Source organism: Mastomys coucha, unplaced genomic scaffold (assembly GCF_008632895.1).
Source record: "Mastomys coucha isolate ucsf_1 unplaced genomic scaffold, UCSF_Mcou_1 pScaffold7, whole genome shotgun sequence".
Lineage (NCBI taxonomy): Eukaryota > Metazoa > Chordata > Mammalia > Rodentia > Muridae > Mastomys > Mastomys coucha.
In genome coordinates, this window is record NW_022196913.1 from 2,502,037 (window position 1) to 2,521,569 (window position 19,533).

General features: G+C 40.9%; 1 protein-coding gene across 5 annotated transcripts in view; it reads right to left on the minus strand.

Moving 5' to 3' along the window:
• Nucleotides 1-19,533, minus strand: part of Camk1d (calcium/calmodulin dependent protein kinase ID) — a 509,557-nt gene that overhangs the window by 144,245 nt on the left and 345,779 nt on the right. For all 5 annotated transcript variants that reach the window (XM_031358638.1, XM_031358637.1, XM_031358639.1 and 2 more), the window contains one exon: nt 12,502-12,576. In XM_031358638.1, coding sequence (XP_031214498.1) covers nt 12,502-12,576 — 75 coding nt within the window. The remainder of the gene's footprint in view (nt 1-12,501; nt 12,577-19,533) is intronic.

Genomic DNA, 19,533 nt, shown 5'->3' on the forward strand with positions numbered 1-19,533 from the left:
AGAGAGGGAGAGGCCGGGGGAGGGTATCCAGAGAGGGAGAGGCTGGGGGAGGGCATCCAGAGAGGGAGAGGCTGGGGGAGGGTATCCAGAGAGGGAGAGGCTGGCTGAAGGATATGGGGTACAATTGCATAGGAGAAATGACTTCTAACTAAGGTTGACCAAAGTTAACCATAAATTTCAAAGTATAGCTACCAGAGTGCCTTTTGAATGTTCTCAAAACAAGGAGGTAATAAATGTTTGAGGTTCTGGATTTTTCCAGCAACCTGAACGCGACCATTACATTTTATACATGCACTGAGAAAATTCACATCATGCCCCATAAACATGCACAACTTCTGCCAATTCAAATTTTCAGTAACTAAATCCAACTATTAGAAGAACAGAAGTAGACTTCTTGTCCAAGAGCAGACAGTAAAGATTTACTCTTCTTTTCATGTGGTTTAATTGTCATTTGATGGCATGTCCCTTAACTTTTGTGGTACTTGAGTAGTCCTGTTGTATACATCTGGGGTGCCAGTTTGAAGGAAAATTGTCCCCCATAAGCTCATATATTTGAATGCTTGGTCCTTGGTAAGTGGCACTGTTTGAGGAGTAAAGGAACCTTTAGGAGGCAGAGACTTGCTGGAGGAAGTATGTCAGTAGAGGCTGGCTTTGAGGTATGAGCCTGTCCCCACTTCCTTGTCCCCTGACCCCTGCTTCCTGTGTGTGGATGAACATGATCCTTCTGCTTGCAGACTGCCAGGCCAGCCTCACATTCCCAGTACCCTGCCTTTCCTGCCATCATGACTGGATCTCCTTTGTAAGCTAAAACAGGTCCTTTTCTCTCTTAAGCTGCTTTTGGTCATGTATTTTAATCACAGCCACAGAAAAGTAATTAAAATAGATGCAACCAATTGACCCAAGCTCTCCCTGCACTTGTATCCATCCCTTTGTAACATGAGCCCCATTGTCAAATCTGACTTCACTTAGGAAACAGAAATGTAAAGATTAAAATGATTAAGGTTTTCAGATGACAAATCAAAAGTGTTAAAAACCAGGTTGGGGTTGGGTTCTGGCTGGCTCCATGGATCACAGTCCTGGAACAGGCTGTTCCTATGGCACCATGTCATCTCTTAAAGGTCTCTCCACTCAGATGTCACCATGCCTTTTTGCATTATCTACCCACCAGGCTTTGCCCTCCCTCACAATTTTTCTCAATAGACTTTAGTAGATCCCAGTGCATAGTGAATTACTTATTAATTACTGTTTGACTGCTGTCTCTTTCTCCTCCCATTATGTAAGCTTCATATGTATAGATCATTTATTCATTATTATATTCTACCTTATAATCCCTGAGGATGCACCACAAAAAGCCATCAAAGCAGTGGCAGGCCCCTCCTTCCTGTCCCAACTTATGGCACTGCAGTTAAAAAAAAAAAAAAAAAAAAAAAGGTCCCACAGGAGCTGTCCAAAATGGTGGCTCATTTCAAATTGGCTGCACCAGGAAGTCTCTTCAGCCTGCAGCCATGGCAGGAGCTGTCCACGGTGGCCGGTCTCCTTTCCTGAATCAACAGGAGCTGCCCCTCAAGAGTTGTCCATGGTGGCTACACCTTCTTCCTTGCCTCCCCTACATCCTTGGTAAAACACCACTGCAGGAGCTGTCCCACGGGAGCTGTCCACAGTGGTAGCACGCCCTCTCCAGCCCCCACCCTTGCCCTAGCAGCCCCTGCCACAGCAGCCCCTGCCACAGAGGTGATGCCTTAGCAAAAGCCAGGAAGGACTTCCCACCCTCACCCATGGACCTAGTGCAAGAAAAGAGAGGAGGGTGAGAAAAAGCCACCAATCCCTGAGCTCCCCAAACTCAAGACTTGAAATCTCACCAGTCCCCATTGTGGAAATCTCTGCCCTGAGAAGCTCCACCGCCTCAGAAATCCTATACAAGCACTGCCCCTTAGTCCAGTGCCCTGCTTCCCGCTCCTGGAAGCATAGTGCAGCCATCCCTGGATTCATCCCTCCACATACTGGACCCTCCAATAAATGTTTTTCATGAGATTTCCTGTCTGGTGTGACTCTCTAATTGGAAGAAGACAAGGAAAAATGGAAGAAGAAGAAACAATGAAGAGAAGAGAAGAAGTGAAAAGAAAGAGCAGAGCTGAGGCTCCTAAGCTCCTCAGCTCAGCTGTGGACACCCTCCCCTGGGAGCCGCAACACCTCTGCTGAAGAGGCTTCCGGTCAGAGCTGTGTGGACCCTGGGTTCCTGTGTCTCAGGGTGCCCTTCCTCTGGGTCACTGTCTCACCTCAGAGCTGTGTGGACCCTGAGTTCCTGAGTCTCACTGGGTCCTCTGGGTCACTGTCTCACCTCAGAGCTGTGTGGACCCTGGGTTCCTGAGTCTCAGGGTGCCCTTCCTCTGGGTCACTGTCATACCTCAGAGCTGTGTGGACCCTGGGCTCCTGAGTCTCAGGGTGCCATTCCACTGGGATACTTTCTCAGTTCTTGGGCTTCTGAGTCCCATGACACCATTCCATCTGAGCAGAAATACTTGCATGACTCCCATCTAATCACACAAGGCATGTGATAAGGGCTCAAAAAATACTTCTTGAGTGAGTGAGTGAATGAATGAATGAGATGATGCATAATGATAAGTGCAGATGAAAGTTGCAGAATTTCAAGAAAAAGACAATTTCTCAGAGACCAGCTCTCTGGGATCAGGGTCTCCAGGGGTGATTACAGCACACAATAATTACAGGGAACGCCTAACAGAGTAGACAGCTTCCATGAAGGGTGACAAGGTAGTCAAATGGAGGTGCTGGGATACAGCAGGGGGCTGTGTGGTAGAAGAGCAGTAAGAAGCCTGTGGCAGGCTCAGAGAGCTGTGAAGCTCAGCAGACAGAAGAGGGTTTACAAGCAGGAGCGGAGAACTATGGAAAGGGGAATGCTCTGTGAGAATGCTCTGCGGGAATGGCCTCCGTAGGGACCCAGCTGTGGAATCTGCACAGCATGGGCAAACTGGGTGGGTCCGAGCAGAGCCTGCCGTCACAGAAGTGTCTGTCCTGGAGCATCTCAAACCAGAATGTTTAATCTAATACGCTCCGAAATTTATCACTCCGCAGGTGCTCTGTGTATGAGCTCCAAGTTTTCAGTCTGCTAGGGAACTGGAAACGACAAAGTCAGGCGTGACCCCTTTCATATTTTTGCATGCTTACACATCTGAGCCTGCTGACTGTCGGTTATTACATGAGTGCTTCGATGAAGCAGATGACGTGTGTAATCTCGAAGTGAATAAACTAGTGATGTTGAAGCTTTCTATACCAAGCCCATTTCTTCTCCTTATGCACTTTTATGGCTTCTCAAAAATCAAGACCTAGCAGTCAGATGTGGCTTTTAGAAAGTTCATGATGGTTTCTATAATAGTAGAATCTTTTCTGAGGTGGGTGGTGGTGGTATTGCAGCTTGGTGGTGCAGCATTTGCCCAACACAAAGCCATGATTGTGGTCCTCAGAACACCACCCTTCAAAAGAGTCATGCCATTTTAAAACTGCACAATTTAAAATAACATTAATTTGTAGTCAAAGATATTTGTCACATGGACTGGGTTAAATGGGGAAGAGAGTATTTATAAAAGTACTATAAAAATGTATTCAAAGTAAAAAAAAAATATCTTCAAGGCACAATGACAGGAAACTAAAAACTGAGACAAATTAACCAATGGCAGTGTATCTCCCAAAGGGGTTAATTCAACATAAAAATTAAAATAAACAAGCTAGGAATGAGCATTGGAATTCTGAAATATGTGGGGCAATCATCAGTAGAACCAAACAGAGAAACAGCTCAACAATAGGAGACCTCAGCATTGCCCTTTCAGTAAAAGATGGGACAATACAACAGAATATCACAAAAGAAATGCAAGGCCTTCCCACCAACAGGACCTGACATATACATGCATTCCAGCCAGCAGCAGTAGGAGCACTTTTCTCTCTCAAGAAGAACTGAGATATTCTCCAGAGTAAGCCATGGGTTAGGCTACAAAACAAGGGTTAGTAAATAAGTAAATTGGTTTTTTTGTTTGTTTGTTTTTTGTTTGTTTGTTTGTTTTGGGGTTTTTGTTTTTGTTTTTGTTTTTGTTTTTTGTATTTTCGAGACAGGGTTTCTCTGTGTAGCTCTGGCTGTCCTGGAACTCACTCTGTAGACCAGACTGGCCTTGAACTCAGAAATCCGCCTGCCTCTGCCTCCCAAGTGCTGGGATTAAAGGCATGCACCACCATCACCCGGCTAGGTTAGGAAATTTTTAAAGGACTGACATCCTGCACAGTATCTTTTTCCCTCACAAGGGACAGGAACCAGAAGTCAACAGAAGAAAAACTAGACATTTCACAAATATAGAAACTAAGCAGAATACTCTCAAACAACCAGAGGGCCATGGAAGAAATAACAAGAAAAACTGAGAGATAAATTTAAATAAAAGCACAGCCATCAGACTGTATGGCTTGGAGCAAAAACCATGTAAGATGTTGGGGCTGGAGAGGTGGTTCAGCATCTAAAAGTATTTGCTGTCCTGGCAGGGGACCTAGGTTTGATTTCCAGCACCCACGTGGGTGGCTTACAGTTGCCTGTAATTCCAGGTCCAAGGATCCAGTGTTCTATTCTGGCCTCTACAGGGCACCACGTGGGCATAGTACTCGATAGACAAACAGGCGCACATGCAAACACACACACACACACACATATACACATACACACACACACACACATGAATCAGTATTTAAAAAATCTTTTAAAGAAGATGTTTATACTGCTTAAAGTATATAGTTGTTTATACTGCTTAAAGTATATAGTTGAGTGATGAGTTCCTATCTAGCAAGAATGAGGTCTTAAGTTCAGCCTTAAGCCCCAGATTTAAAGACATTATAACTATAAATTCTTGTATTAAAAAAGATAAAAGAAAGCATGACTGTATACCAGCAATGCCATATAGTTGAGCCTAATAACACTTGTTCAAGATTATATTGGACCATTTTGGTTTTTGTCTTTGCAACTTTCTAAGCCTTTATATCCCAGCAGTATTTCTTCAATCCTGGGGAGTGATGGTAGCCAGAAGTACCAAGCTGGCATCTGACAGAGTCTCCAGATATAATTTCCTACCAAGATGTTCCACAACTCCCCCAACCCAGCCAAGCTGAAGCCCCGAAGTACAAAGCTGCTCATAGACCAACCCCTGTAGACTAGTCCCTCCCTCACAGGCTCAACCTCTTACAGACTCAGCGTCACACAGGCTTGGCCACTCACAGACTGGACTCTGTCTGACAGGCTCCTTCATAATGCTTCTGTTTGAACTAGATCTTCTGCCAGGTGCCAGGAGCATAGGCACATCTCTCAGCCCCTAATCGTAACCACCCTCCATGGAGGGAGGTCTCCTCTTGGAGCACAGGGCACAATTCTTAAAGGAAGCAGTCATGGTGGCTTATTGCCTCTCTACAAAAAGACCTGCTGAAGATGATTATCTATGTCTTATGCCACAGAACCTCCTACATACTCTCCTAATACTGAACAGAAACTACAGTCTTACTGAGTTCTTAATTAACTGTCTGTGGTGAATGAAGATAAGATTTCAGTAATTTATATGTAAATATATTAAGGTATTATATTCAGAAACACAATTTTCCTTCATTATTATGCTTGGCTACTTACATACTGAAGGCTTTCTATTGAGAGTGATAATGTGTTCTAATTAAAAATACCTTTGGGAACACAGGGTATAAATTATGAATGCAATACCCCCATGAAAGCTAACATTGGTGACCCCACCCCCAAAACACCTACACAAACCAGCACAGTAGATAAAACACATTTTCTCCTGAAAATTGCATATATATTTTCATGTCCTGGGCTACTTGAGAACCAAATGATTATTCTTCAAAGAGTATGTGTTTAATTCTTAGATTTTTCAATCTCAGCAGGTATCTTGTTCTATTATACATATTTGCTATCATGGGATGAAATAAATGTTAAAATATTTGGATCTCACCTAGAGTAATCATAACAAATCTAATCACCATATTGACAAAAATCATTCTTAGTCATTATTTTTTTTACAAATTACATGAGGAAACAAAACAGAGTAATTGTGAATGGAATGATATTATTCAGGTAAATTCCTATACTAGTATTAAATAATCTTTCTTCTATGCTTTTAAAATATTTATTGAATCATAATTAATATGGTTTTCTAGGTAAAATCAATTATTTACATTAGTAGTACCTACATCAAATACATCACCAGAACATTATACTACACTGGCCAAGAGTACATAGTGGGTTACTTGCTGCCTTAATCAAATGATTCAATCTCTCTGGTCAGTTTCTCCATGTAAAATTGTAATATACAACTTCTGAAGTTTATTGCAAATATTAAGTAAGAAAACAAGATATATTTATGAATCACCATTCCCTTTTCTATGTGATTTAAGTTGAACAAAAATTTATTTTTAATGATTTCTTTCCCTTTAACTATGTGTTAGTATTATGGAGGGGTATATGCATATAGGTACTGGTACCTCCAGAAGAGGCCATCAGATTCCCTGAAGCTGGAGTTACAGGCACTTGTGAGCCGCCCAATATGGGTGCCATGAACAGAACTCAGATCCTCTGGAAGAGCAAGAGTGTTCTTAACCATTGAGCCATCTGTCCAGCCTCTGAACAAATATTTACAAAGTGAAAGATTTGTATGATCTGAAAAGAAGGCTGAATACAGAGCAAATATGTTTTAAGTGTTCCACATAGTGTACAAGTGCCATTCTCATAGGGTACAAGGTAGAAGGTAACTTTTCTGAGGGTGCAAAGTGCTATAGAGAGAAACGATGTTGGGGGAAGAGGTAGGGCATAAACTTGGCTACAGTAGGAGTTAAGGGAGGAAACTGAGGCTTTATACAAGTGAGCTGGTGGAATACATTTTTTAAAAAAAAAAAAATGGCACCTAGCAGAAGTCCCAGCATCCCCTGCATTCCACAAGAGATCTGAGGGAAGGCCAGTGAAATGGCTCAGGTGGTAAAGGCTTGCCACCAAGCCTGATAACCTGGTTGAAATCCTTGGCCCTACATGGTGGAAAAAGAGAGCTGACTCCTGAAAGTTGTCCTCTAACCTTCACATGTAATGTATGTGCACACAAGATTATAGATAGATGGATAGATAGATGATAGTAGATAGATAGATAGATAGATAGAGATAGACAGATGATAGATAGAGATAGACAGATGATAGATAGATAGATAGATAGATAGATAGATAGATAGATAGATAGATAGATAGATAGATAGATAGATAGATGATCTCTACTAGTGGTAAGCTCAGATCACTTGAGGAACACCAAAGAATCTGGTCTGGATGCAGCTGGATGAAAGCAAGAGGAAGTGAGCTAAGAGGTCAGGGATGTTACAGTGGGTCAGGGCTGATGCAGTTCTGGGGGCTGTGCAAACTCTTTGTAGAGACAAAGGCAATGGACATAGATGTAGGAAGTCAATGGACATCTTCAGCAAGAGTCTGGTTAGCACCCTAAGGCAACAGTTCAGTGCTAAGGTGGGGAAAGAAAGGCAGTCCTCTGGGCCCAGGAAAAAGCTGTGATATTGTATAGTTGGTAACAATGTGTGGGTGAGTTTGTTGGGTACAAATATGAGTGTAGGATAACTACAGGTTTTGAATCCAAGAAATTGAAGGAGGGGAGCTGCTGGTTGCTAAGATGAGACAACATCAGATTTTGAGGGACCTCCGAATGATACTTATTACACAGCAAAGTGAGACTGTTGAGTAGTTCTATACCGGAAAGAGAGATCCGGGAGTTACCCATGTGTGGAACCTAAAGCCTTATTGAAAAGGTGGTAAATAAAAATAGCAATTCAATCTCTTTCCTACAAAAGTGCTTCTAACGTATTATTTTCTTTGTTTAGTGTATGTGTAAGTATGCATTTATGTATATGTGCACATGAGCATGGGTCTGTGCATGCCATGATGCATGTGTTAAGATGAAAGAAGAAACTCTAGTGTTAGTTCTTGCCTTCTATTTTGAGGTAGGTATATGCCAGGCTAGCTGGGCTACAAGCTTCTTTGAATTCTGTCTCCATTGGTCATCTCAAAGTAGAAACATATGGATTACAGATGTGTGCTGTTGTATCTAGCCTTATGTGTGCTTGGGGAATATGAACACAGGTGCTCATGCTTGCATGGCAAGCAGTTTACCCACAGCCTTTTAAATGTATACTTTATTGTATCAGCTCTCAGTTTACTCAATCCACCATAAATATGATGAGGAAAGGAAAAGGGAGGCACCCTTTATCATTTACAAATGCAGGGCTGATAATCTACCAGCAAACATTGATGAGAAATAAACTTAAGTGGATTTCTCATCTATAAATTATAAATCAGTGTGATCTCACTTTTACTATCCATAGAAGAATTATTTCCAAATAGTACTCCGGAAAAATGTATTTATCCAAAACCCAAATAAAGTGTAAATAAACACCACCTAGACAACTACTCTTTCTTATAGCAGCATAGGACAAATATCCTCCACCTTCATAATCAAGATAGCAATTAGAAAAGCAATAGAGTTAGGGCGCTGAAGAGTCTCAGTGTTGAGGAAGATGTTTCCTAGGAAACCAAAATCCTCTCAGCTACAAACATTGTGAAATCCAGTACTCCCTAATGCTGTATTGTAAATCCTACATATTTAGAAACCAAGGCTTTCAAGTGAGTCAAAAATGAAAGCAAGCACAAACAAGCAAACAAAAACCAAAAGAACAAAACTACTTTCTGCTGATCCAGACCCCAAAACTAATACAACCAACCTCAGGAGCAAAAGCTACCAAGCCCTGGCTAATAAAACCCAATACAATGACAGAAATAATTACAGAGCCTACAAGACACCCATCAAGGTGAAGTCTTTCTGATGATACTGTAGTCCAATGCAGGGTTTCTGTCACTGCCTTTTCTTCTTCCTTCTTGTCATGTCAACTGTCAAAAAACTATTAACATATTGAAAGAGATGAAAGATCAGAGTTGTTTATTAGAATTCCCAAAATACACAACCAAAGCTATTTCAAAGACATGTAATATTACCTTTAAAAATACTTGATATTTCAAACTAAACTATCAAAGTCCTACTACATAAAATTCTTTGGGAAATAACAAGAATTAGTGAAGAAAAATGATTTAAAAATTACATAAAACAACTACTTGAACTACTATGGGAATCACTTATAAACGCTCATCTTATCTTTACCCAGTAGCAAGGAACTGGAGAAGTGAAATAACATCCTGTCACACAGGACTGACAAAATGAAAGATTTCAGATTGAACTGAGCAAAGAGATGGGAGACCCACATTCTGAAAACCATAAAGTTACAGACCTAAACTAATAAATGATCCAAATAGAGAAATAGAGTGTGCTTATGAATCAAAGCTCAAATTAATTCAATTGTTCCCAAATTTTTATTTAGATTCCATGCAATTCCAAACAAGATTTCCACAATGTTTTTAGATTTTTATTTAAAAATTTATAAGAACATTCTATTTGAAGAATGCCAAAGCTATTTTATAAAATAATAAATGGAATAAGAGCATTATTCTATCTAAACTAAGATGTGCTTTAGAGTTGTGACATTGTATAATATTGACACAGAGATAGATACATAGAACGATGAGTGCAGAAACATGGCCAAGCAATATTTTGACTAAAATATTATTTATATATTTATTTATTTGGAAGAGAGACAGAGAGACCTAGAGAGACAGAGAGGCAAGCAGAGACAGAGAGAGACAGAGAGGAATATATATATCATTAGCACACTTCCAGAGTGCAAAAGACAACTTGTCAGGTTGACTCATTCATCCCACCATGTGGGACCCAAGGTTTGAACTCAAGTTGTCAGGCTTGTCAGCAAGGGCCTTCACCCACTGAGACATCTTGCTGACCCAGACAATTGATTTTTGACTAAGCTACCAAAGCAATTGAGAAAATTAAAGTTTTCTTCAACAAGGCCCTGAATATAAGATATCCCTATGAGTGAATTAAGCCAGACACAAATGAATACATACTACATCACTCCATTTCTATATTTTAGAATACAAAAAAACAAAAAAACAAAAAAAAAAACCCCAAAAACCTCTAGTGAAAGTTAAATCATTGACTGGATATGGTTTAGTGAAAGGGACACAAGGAAAGAAATCTTTTGGGGGGAGGTGTCAGAAATTGTGGTGTTTTGTTGATCCCCGAGATGTCCAATTCAATTAAATGCAATATATTCTGTATTTAATTTACACTTCAATAAAACTGAAGTTTATACTTCAATAAAATTGACTTCTAAAAGAGTAATGAAAACCAAAGATACATGAGTGGGGACAAGTTAACACACCCTTGTTGGCATATCCAGTGTTTCTAAACTGCTCAACTGTGTAGAGACACAGCTTTGTTCTTTAGATAATCCCAAACATCCATCACATTTAGATCATGCTTTCGTGGCTGATTTACTGACAAATCTACCCATTGCTCCTGCCAAAGGTTAGTTTGTTCCTGCAGAACTGCTCTCTGAGATACTAAGATGTCTCAGAAGTATGGTCCATGTTAATGGAGCTTTCTGTGACAGCAAGCAAGAGAAGATGTTGTCAGCTGACAAGCAGAGTATCGGTGCCAACCACAGGCTCTCCAGGCTTTGGGCTAAGCTCAGGCATGGCTGTTCCCATGCCCACCCCTCCCTACCTCTGCTTTGGCTAGTGAGCACACAGCCAGGCTGTTTAGAGAAGTAAAACTGAGGTCTATTCAGACTTTATCTTGTTAACATCTGAAGAGCATCTGCAGAGACATCCTAATGAACCAGTTTGGAAGTCCACAAGGACACTGCACGTACCAAGGACCTGTTCACTTCCCTCATGTTCCCCACCCCACCTCTAAAGCAGACATTGCCATCTTCTCTTTTGCCCATTATAGAAACTGGTCCCCAGCGGGGCCTGGTCATTTGCCCAAATCCACCCAACTAGTCAGTGGCACTGCTGAGGTTCCATCTTTGGGTACTTCAAGTGATACATGATGTATTTCTACACACACAAACTGGAAATAAAGAAATGAACAGACCTTTGGGTTCTGGCTCTGGTATTACGCATCTTGGAGCCTTGGAGTCAGCTAAAAAGCTGACATTTTATAGAGCTTTAGCTCATCACCAAAATGTTATATTCTTCCCACTGGGCAATCAATATTTGAAAATGACTCATTTATATCTTTAGGGAGTAGACACTACACAAGACAAAATCACAAGCATTTTTAGTGTCTGTCTCTAAGTCTGGGGATAGTAATTACTTGATAAGAAAGAAAAGCAGAGATGTGTGATATATACAGCTAACAACAGGGCACAGGACTAAGAAAGATCCTTGCGTCACTGGACAGTCCATTCTAAACTAGTTAATAAAACAGCTGCTTAACCCAACTTACTGCTTATGTCAGAGAAAATCAAACAGATGCCTCCAAATAGGACACTCTAAATTATTTACTCAAAACAGCATCACCCATGAAAATATTCTAAAACACTATAAATAATGAAGAAATGAACTGTTGGGTACTTCTTGTAGCAAAATGTTCTCCAAGAGATAAAGTCAGTCAAACACCCACAAGAAGAGAACACATGAAAAACCATTTATTGGCTTAGCCTAGCCATCAACTCCTCAAAGCACATCTTTGGCAGTTCAAAGTCTGACCCTCATCCATCAACAATCGAATTCATTGTCTATATTTTGATCTTCAACAAAAGTCCTCTCAGTCACAGGACTCAGTAATGTGGTGTCCCAGCATTTACCTATGCAGGTCATGGAGATGGCCTAACATTCCGAGAGATTTCTAATACTTAATTCTAATAAATACTGAATGGGATGTTCCTGACAAATACAACGTGAAACATTTATGTGGTGAGAAAGATAATTTCACCTTAGAAACAAAACAAAACAAGATACATGTATAAGTCATCTCTATCTGATAGGCTCACTTCCTCCCTCTTTGTGAAATCTGAGGTGTTTGCAGATTACAGGAGCAATCTAAAATGGAGGTGGCAATGTTGCCATTTGACTTCAGTAAGTTAATCTATCTATGCACCAGAGGGAGAGGACAGAGCACACAGCTGCCATCTGCTTTCCTCCCGGGCCTTCCTGGAAATGAAGACAGCGGTGGGAGTCTCTCCTAGAGATGGGAGCAAAGTATTCCTCATCCTGGGTCCACTGAAGTGTCTTTAGGCAACATTTGGCCTTGGTGCATGAGACAGCCAGAGAGACAAGGCACAATAGTAGCATGGAGCCCAATGAGGATTTAACAGATCAGAATGGGTCCAGTCAGGCCTAAAGATGACTGTGTGCCCCATGCGGGGACATCTTTGCTCTTGATGCCCCACAGACATCACTATCATCTCTTCTTGCCTCACACAGTCCACAGCATCCCTTTGTTAGGTTCTGGGGTTCATAACGCTCAACACTCATCAAACATGCCAGGTACTTACAGTTGCATGACCAGGTAAAGGTGATTCGGGCTTTCATAGATGTCTTCTAAGGCAACAATGTTTTCGTGCTTAATCCTAAAAGTAAAAAAGAAAGCACACACATTGTGATAAGGACAATTATACTTGAAAACAAGTTCATGACAGGAAAAGAATCCCGACTCCTTGATAAGACATTAAAGACTCGACTACCTTATTCCAAACTTACTCCTTAACTCATCACCCCTCCCCCAATCCCTAGTCTTCATATTCCTAAAGTCTTAGAAGCCCCCAGTTAGTAGCACTGGATTGAATGCTGTTGCTGCACATGTGTACCATGGATCAAATCTCTCAATACTGCATTTCCTCAGACAGCTCCATGCCAAGTGGCTGAGCATGCTGGATAGAACATCCTAACTTCTTCCTGCTGTACCGATGCAGGGACAGCAGACTAGTGTAAACCGTCACCTGGTACGGGCCCATTCCTCCTGACAGCCATTCTATTCCAGGGAACAGTTTCATGGTGATACAGGCAAAGGAAAGCCAACCTGAACACCTCCACCTGAGTTTACATTTATCCCACTAGCAAATTCAGTTTCACAAGTGAATGGACTAGTGGGTAGCAAAACTAATTTCATCACAAGTTTTCAAAACAACACAGGTTCAAGCCATCTCTCAACAGTTGGATGTCTTATTTTCTCTTTCTCCTGATAATCCCTGATATTAGTGGATTACAAGGATAATCTCAACAGCTAGCCCCTGAATCTTCTGAGAGTTTGGCACAAATGCAAACTCTGATAATATAAAACCACAGTGGGTCCCAGCCATCTGTATTTTAAGATCCTTAGACAGTGTACATACATAAAGAGACTCGAGAGACAATGAGAGCAGATAGGTAATTTCCAAGTTTCAGTGCAAAAATGATCCCTTGGGGATCTGGTACCAAGGCAGGTTTTGATCTAGTGGGTCAAGGGTAGGGACTTAGCTAGCATCTGTATGTCTCACCAAGATGCAGATACTGCTGGTTAAGGACCACACTGAGCATCAAAGTAGGAGAAGGAAGACAGCTCAGGAGGAGGAAACAGATTCTTTCTAGCTCTTAAACTGGGTTCTCCAGGAGGAGCAGTTTCTGCTCAGCATGTCAGAATCCACATCTATTTAATGCATATGAGGGAAGAATTGTTTCAGTCCTCAATGAGCTAATTATCTCTTACTACATGCCTTTTGCTAACATCCCTGATGAACCATTTAAAGACAAGATGGGACATGCAGATTCTTACGAGTCCCTTGAAGGTAGATTCATACAATCTTGTGCCTACAACAGACCTGTTTAATAAATATTTGCTGAATGAAAGGATGGGTGATAATCTAAAGGCCATTGCCACTGAACAAAGAAAAAAGAAAAAGAAAAAGAAAAAACAACTTTCCATATGCAGTTTGTGAAAATGGAGGGATTCCCCCCCCCCCAAGTGTCATATGGCTTCCTCTGCAAACAGAATGCTAAAAGGTGAAATAAACAAGAGGGTTCTCTGATTTCAGCTGGGAGAAGAGAAGGTACTTAACAAGTACCTTCTTAGGCAGTGCTTAGCTTTGATTTCTACAGCTCTTATTAGTTAACATGTTTGAGGGAACTAAAATAATTACACTAAATTCACATTTCACCCGCCTCCTGTGCAGGGCGCCTACTTATCTGTCAGTAATTGTCACTGTACAAGCAAAGCAAAACAGTATCAGCAATGAGTTATTCCAGTATGCTAAATAAACCATGCCACCAGAGAAACGGCTTTGGCTCTTAAATGGGAACTGCCAAAGTCTTAGATATTTGTGGAATTGTCTTCATTGGCTCTATGTGAGAGGCTACGATCAAAGAAAGTGTACATCATATATATTTTTTTCTTTACAAGAGCATAAACATTTTCACTTAGTCACATCAATTTGGGCTGTCATGGCCTAGATTTATAGATAATTGAGATTAATGGTACCACATAGGGGGTAACAAAATGAAATACTGGAGTCCCAATTACCTCCAAACTCTAGAAAACAACACACACTTCTAAACATATAAGAATGCTCCAGATGTCGCACTGTTATTCATATGAAACATAAGCATCTCTGGGAGCCTCATGTTCTCATATGGCAAGTCTTGTCACACATGGGCACATCATAGATCGGCACCCATGGTCCTGGCAGTCTTTGGAACTTGAACCAAGAAGGCTGCTAGAGCCCAAGAGTTCAGTCATTCAACAGTTAATAACCATTTCACTGCATTCAAAGACTCAACTGTGTTCATTTGCCTAGCCAAACTGGCAGGGTGTAAAAAAGGCTACAATGCCTGAGTTGGGTGTGTGGGATAAAGAATTGGGTCTGTCTTAATTGGCTGCTGACAGGAAATTAATTTCCATGCCCATTGGAGCATTCCAGAGGGGACCCACAGATGGTAGGGACAAAGCAGACGAAATGGATGACAAGCTGCTACGTCATTAACTCTCCCTTCCAACTAGTGTCTCAGCGAGTCAGGCAATGGAGCAATTCATCCCACAATGGGTTTCTATGGGTTCTATTCGTTTCACAATGGGTTACCTGAAAAAATACAAGGGGCAGAAGGAAGTTTTATTTAAAAAAAAAAAAAAAAAAAAACTTGTCTCAATGAAGCAAGCACTTACACTTAGGCATTAAATGGCAAACTCTGAGATTGTCTTTAAGATGACAGAAAGCTGTCCTGTGTGGGTCAGAATTATGGAAGAGATCTCAAGAATATAATGGGGCTGAGTTTCTATAGTTCATGCTTGCACAAGCATACTTGAGCGATTTCAAATACATCCCAAAATGGCCTCTTCAATGTCTCCTGAGAAAAGTGCTTTAATTAACTTGGAGCTGTTAGAATGTAGTAAAAGAAACCATTCTGGCCTCCTACATCTACTTTTAATCACGTATTCCCCCTCCAGACTCTTTATGATGGAGACAGATTAAAGTTAACATTTTAAAATTTATAGATTATCTTTACAAGATACCAAATAGACATGCATTTCTGGGGCCCAGCAGGTTAGGATAATGCTTAGCCATGAACTGAGTCTCTTCTTTCCCTTATTCACTCAACAAATATGTGGTGGGAGCCCAGGGGATACCAGGCACAATTACTGGAGTTAGGGATTTAGTGGTGGATGAGACAAGAGGGATACTCAGCCCTGCACCCCCTCCCGCCCCTTGAACACACAGGCCAAGAAACCTTCCCAGGGAGTTTGATACTCACTAGAAATTAGCGTTCAAGTCATCAGTCATTAATTCTGAAAGCAGCAGAGATTAAGCCTGCATGCCTTCCTGCAGAGCAGGGAGATTCATAATGCTTCCGTCTAGGCTCTGCTTCTGTCATTGATCCACCTTCCATCAGCTATCTTACAATACAGTTGCTGTCTCTTATCACTCGAGTGACATTCATTTGACCAGACTATGTTATTCAAGCAAAAGTAATGACCCAGGTGTGAAATGCAGCTATCAAGAGCAGGGTATTATTAAATAACAGTGAAACTGTTACTCAGCATGAGCTAGATGTAATGCACATGCAAATAAATGGTAATGCAAGGTTCTTATCTTCATCATCTGTGCAAATGTTCACAGGTAAGAAGGTAAGTTCTTATGAAGGTAGGGAATCCTAATGATTTCAGTCACTACTGTCTCCCTAATGTCAAAGAAGGGTGTGACAGAGAACATGTTTAAAAGACATTTGTGAATGAATGAATGAGTAAATATGGGTGAATGAGTAAAAATGAGCTCAGAATTTACTAAGCCACCTATTCATTTTTACTTGCATTTTTACCAAATCAGATTTCCTTTCTTACCCAGGCTTTTGAACTTAAAGTTTTCATCCTTCATTATTTTGCTTATTGTCTTAAGGCTTCATTGCAGTAAAGAGAGACACTATGACCAAGGCAACTTTTTTTTGTTTGTTTGTTTGTTTTTTTGAGACAGTGTCTCTGTGTAGTCCTGGCTGTCCTAGAACTCACTCTGTTTTATGAGTTCAAGGCCAGCCTGGTCTACAAGGCAACTTTTCTTAAGGAGAACCTTCATTTGGGGACTTTATTAGGTAATGCAGGCAGATGTGATGCTAGAGAGGTATCTGAGAGTTCTAGACTTTGATCCACAGGTAGCAGGGAGAGACTGTCACACTGTGTTGGGAAAGCCTGCTATTAAGGTCATAGCCTACCATGGCTGGACAGCCCCCTGAGCTCTGAGCAAAATGGAGGACCCCATTTTCAGTGGGGCCTCTTCTTCTCCACCTGACTTTATCTAAGAAGCCTGACCCACACATCTGCTTCCTGAAGAATGTCACTCCTGGGTGAAATTACAGGTTCAACTTCCTTTCTCCAGATAAGAACTTGCCTGGTAAACAAGCAGCTGGGATGTCTCTCCATGCAAATGAGGTATTCCAAGTCCCTTAAGCCTTAAACAAGGTACATTCAGCCTCTTCCCACTTTCCAAGGTTTATACAGCCCTTGTTCACCCCAAATAAAATATACGCACAAGCTGTTTTGCAGAATATCTGTAAGAGAGCTGTTTCACTGAATACTATCTAAAAGAGCTGTAACGCTGAAATCCTTCAGAGAAGTCCCCTGCCCCAAGCCACGCCAGGCTGAGATCCTGCTGACCCACCCATTCCAGAATCCACTTCATTCTTTCCCACCCAGTGTGCAGCAGCACCTGGACACTCTAAGTGCATAAACAGAACACAGAATCCTACACTGGACATGGCTTTAGCATCTATGAGACCTCAAAGATAACCATGGTATTCTAAATCTTGATCCACTCATCTGTTGTACTTACTGCTCTTCCCAACTGTGGGTCATTTGCTGTGGGTCAAGGCACTTACTCAGTGCTCTTTTTGAAATTCCTACTTAAAACTTTAAATGGGAAAGTAGTATTCCACAAGAGAACCCCATCCAGATAACTGACATTGCTCAACTGGCTTTGATTGCCATTTAACTGCAAGCTCCAGAGTACTATCACTGAGCTTATATTTTACCATTAGTCCACGAGACAATCAAGAGACTTTGCTGAAATGACATTTCTATATGCTATAAGTCATGCAAGACTATTTAAATGAGAATCGGGGTGTTTGGGACTTGTTCTTAGTAAACCCACGTTAGCTCTAGCAACCACTATCATCTTTACTAAATGATCACAAACCATCTGCTCGATCTTCTGTTCCAGAATGTGACCCTGTATTGGAGTCCAGCTTCTTGCTCTGCAGATCTCAGACACCACCATTTTATGTTTACAGAATCTGACATTGTTTTCCTAAACATCTCAGGTGTGATTTGTTTGTAAGCAGTACAGTTTCCCCAGTGCTCTGGGACATAACAAATCTAAAGTTACCAATGAACAAACTTCATCCCTTTCTTTTGACCCTATTTACAGAGCTGTTTTATTACACCATTTGTTGAGCATCAAGTATGTGTTGAGACTGTACTAAGTCGAATTGGTTTTTCTTGGGGCTAAGAATTGAACCTACCATTCACTTACACCTCAGACCTTAGGGATTTTTAAATATTTTATTTAAATTAACAACTTTACAGAGTAGACATCATTTTCCTCACTTTTAAAGAGGGAGACAAATATCTAGTAGGTCTTCACATTGATAGCCAGTCATAGTTAGCATTGCTGGGATCTGGTCTAAGGTCATTCTTACAGTAAAGCCTGTTTTAAAGCCATTTACATCATTTTTGTATTAACTTGGTATGCTAATTAGTTTTTTGTCACTTTGATATAAGATGGTATCATATGGGAAGATGGAATCTCAATTGAAGAAATAAAGTGTCCATTAGATTGCCTGGAGGCAAGTCTATGGAGAGTTTTCTTGATTAAGGATCAAATTGGGAAGGATTGCTGGGCAGTGGTAGTGCACGCGTTTAATCCCAGCATTTGGGAGGCAGAGGCAGGCGGATTTCTGAGTTCGAGATCAGCCTCGTTTACAGAGTGAGTTCCAGGACAGTCAGGGCTATACAGAGAAATCCTGTCTTGAATAACCAAAAAAAAAAAAAAAAAAAAAAAAAAAAAAAAAAAAAAAAAAAAAAAAAAAAACCTTCATCGAAATCACCGACACATAGTGCACCAAAATAGATCTGTAATGCTTCACATAGAGTCTCATACTGGGGCTGGAGAGATGGTTCAGCGGTTACACTGCTCCCCTGGGGACCTAAGTTCAGTTCCCAGCACCCACATGATGGCTCACAATTATTTGTAACTTTGGTTTCAGGTGCTCTGATGCTCTCTTCTAGCCTGTGTGGGCACAGGCCAAGCAAGTGGTGCACAGACATAACATGCAGGCAAAACACCCATACATGTAATATAAAGTAAAATAAATCTGAAAAATAGGAATCCCATACTAACCAGTCAAGCTGTACAAGCAAGCACGAGGCTAGGTTAGTTCTCCATCCATCTGAGAGGCCAGGCACATGGCTTAAACTCTCTAACTTGGCTTGCCCATTTGTAAACACTAAAATATATGTTCTTCTTATTTCACTGTATACCAACATGTTTGCATGTGTTTGTATCAAATATATGCGAGGATACAGATGTATCATAGGGTATGCTAAGGTTTCGTCCATAACAACTATGTGAGTCGCCATTCCAGGGAATGTCCAGAATTCAAAATTCAAATTTTAAGATCTCTTCTCTTTACTACCAGCAGATGGAGCCATAATCAATAGGAGCCTAAGGAGGGAGGCCTATGGTACCTAATATACTCAAAAGCTATTTTAAGTTTACAAGTCAATTTTGTTGTAAAATTTTGTTTTTACTGTTTAAAGATTAAGTAAAATGTGTTGACTTTCCCCAACTGTGAAATGAATTTTTCTTTGAGTTACTAAAAGTGAATACAGGGGACTGGAGCGATGGCTCAGCAGTTACAAGCACTAACTGTTCTTCTAAAAGACCTGGGTTCAATTCCCAGCACCCACATGGGAGCTCATAACTGTCTATAATTCCAGCTCCAGGGAATCCAGCACCTTCACACGGACAGGAAAAACACCAATTCACATAAAATAAATAAATCTTTTTTTT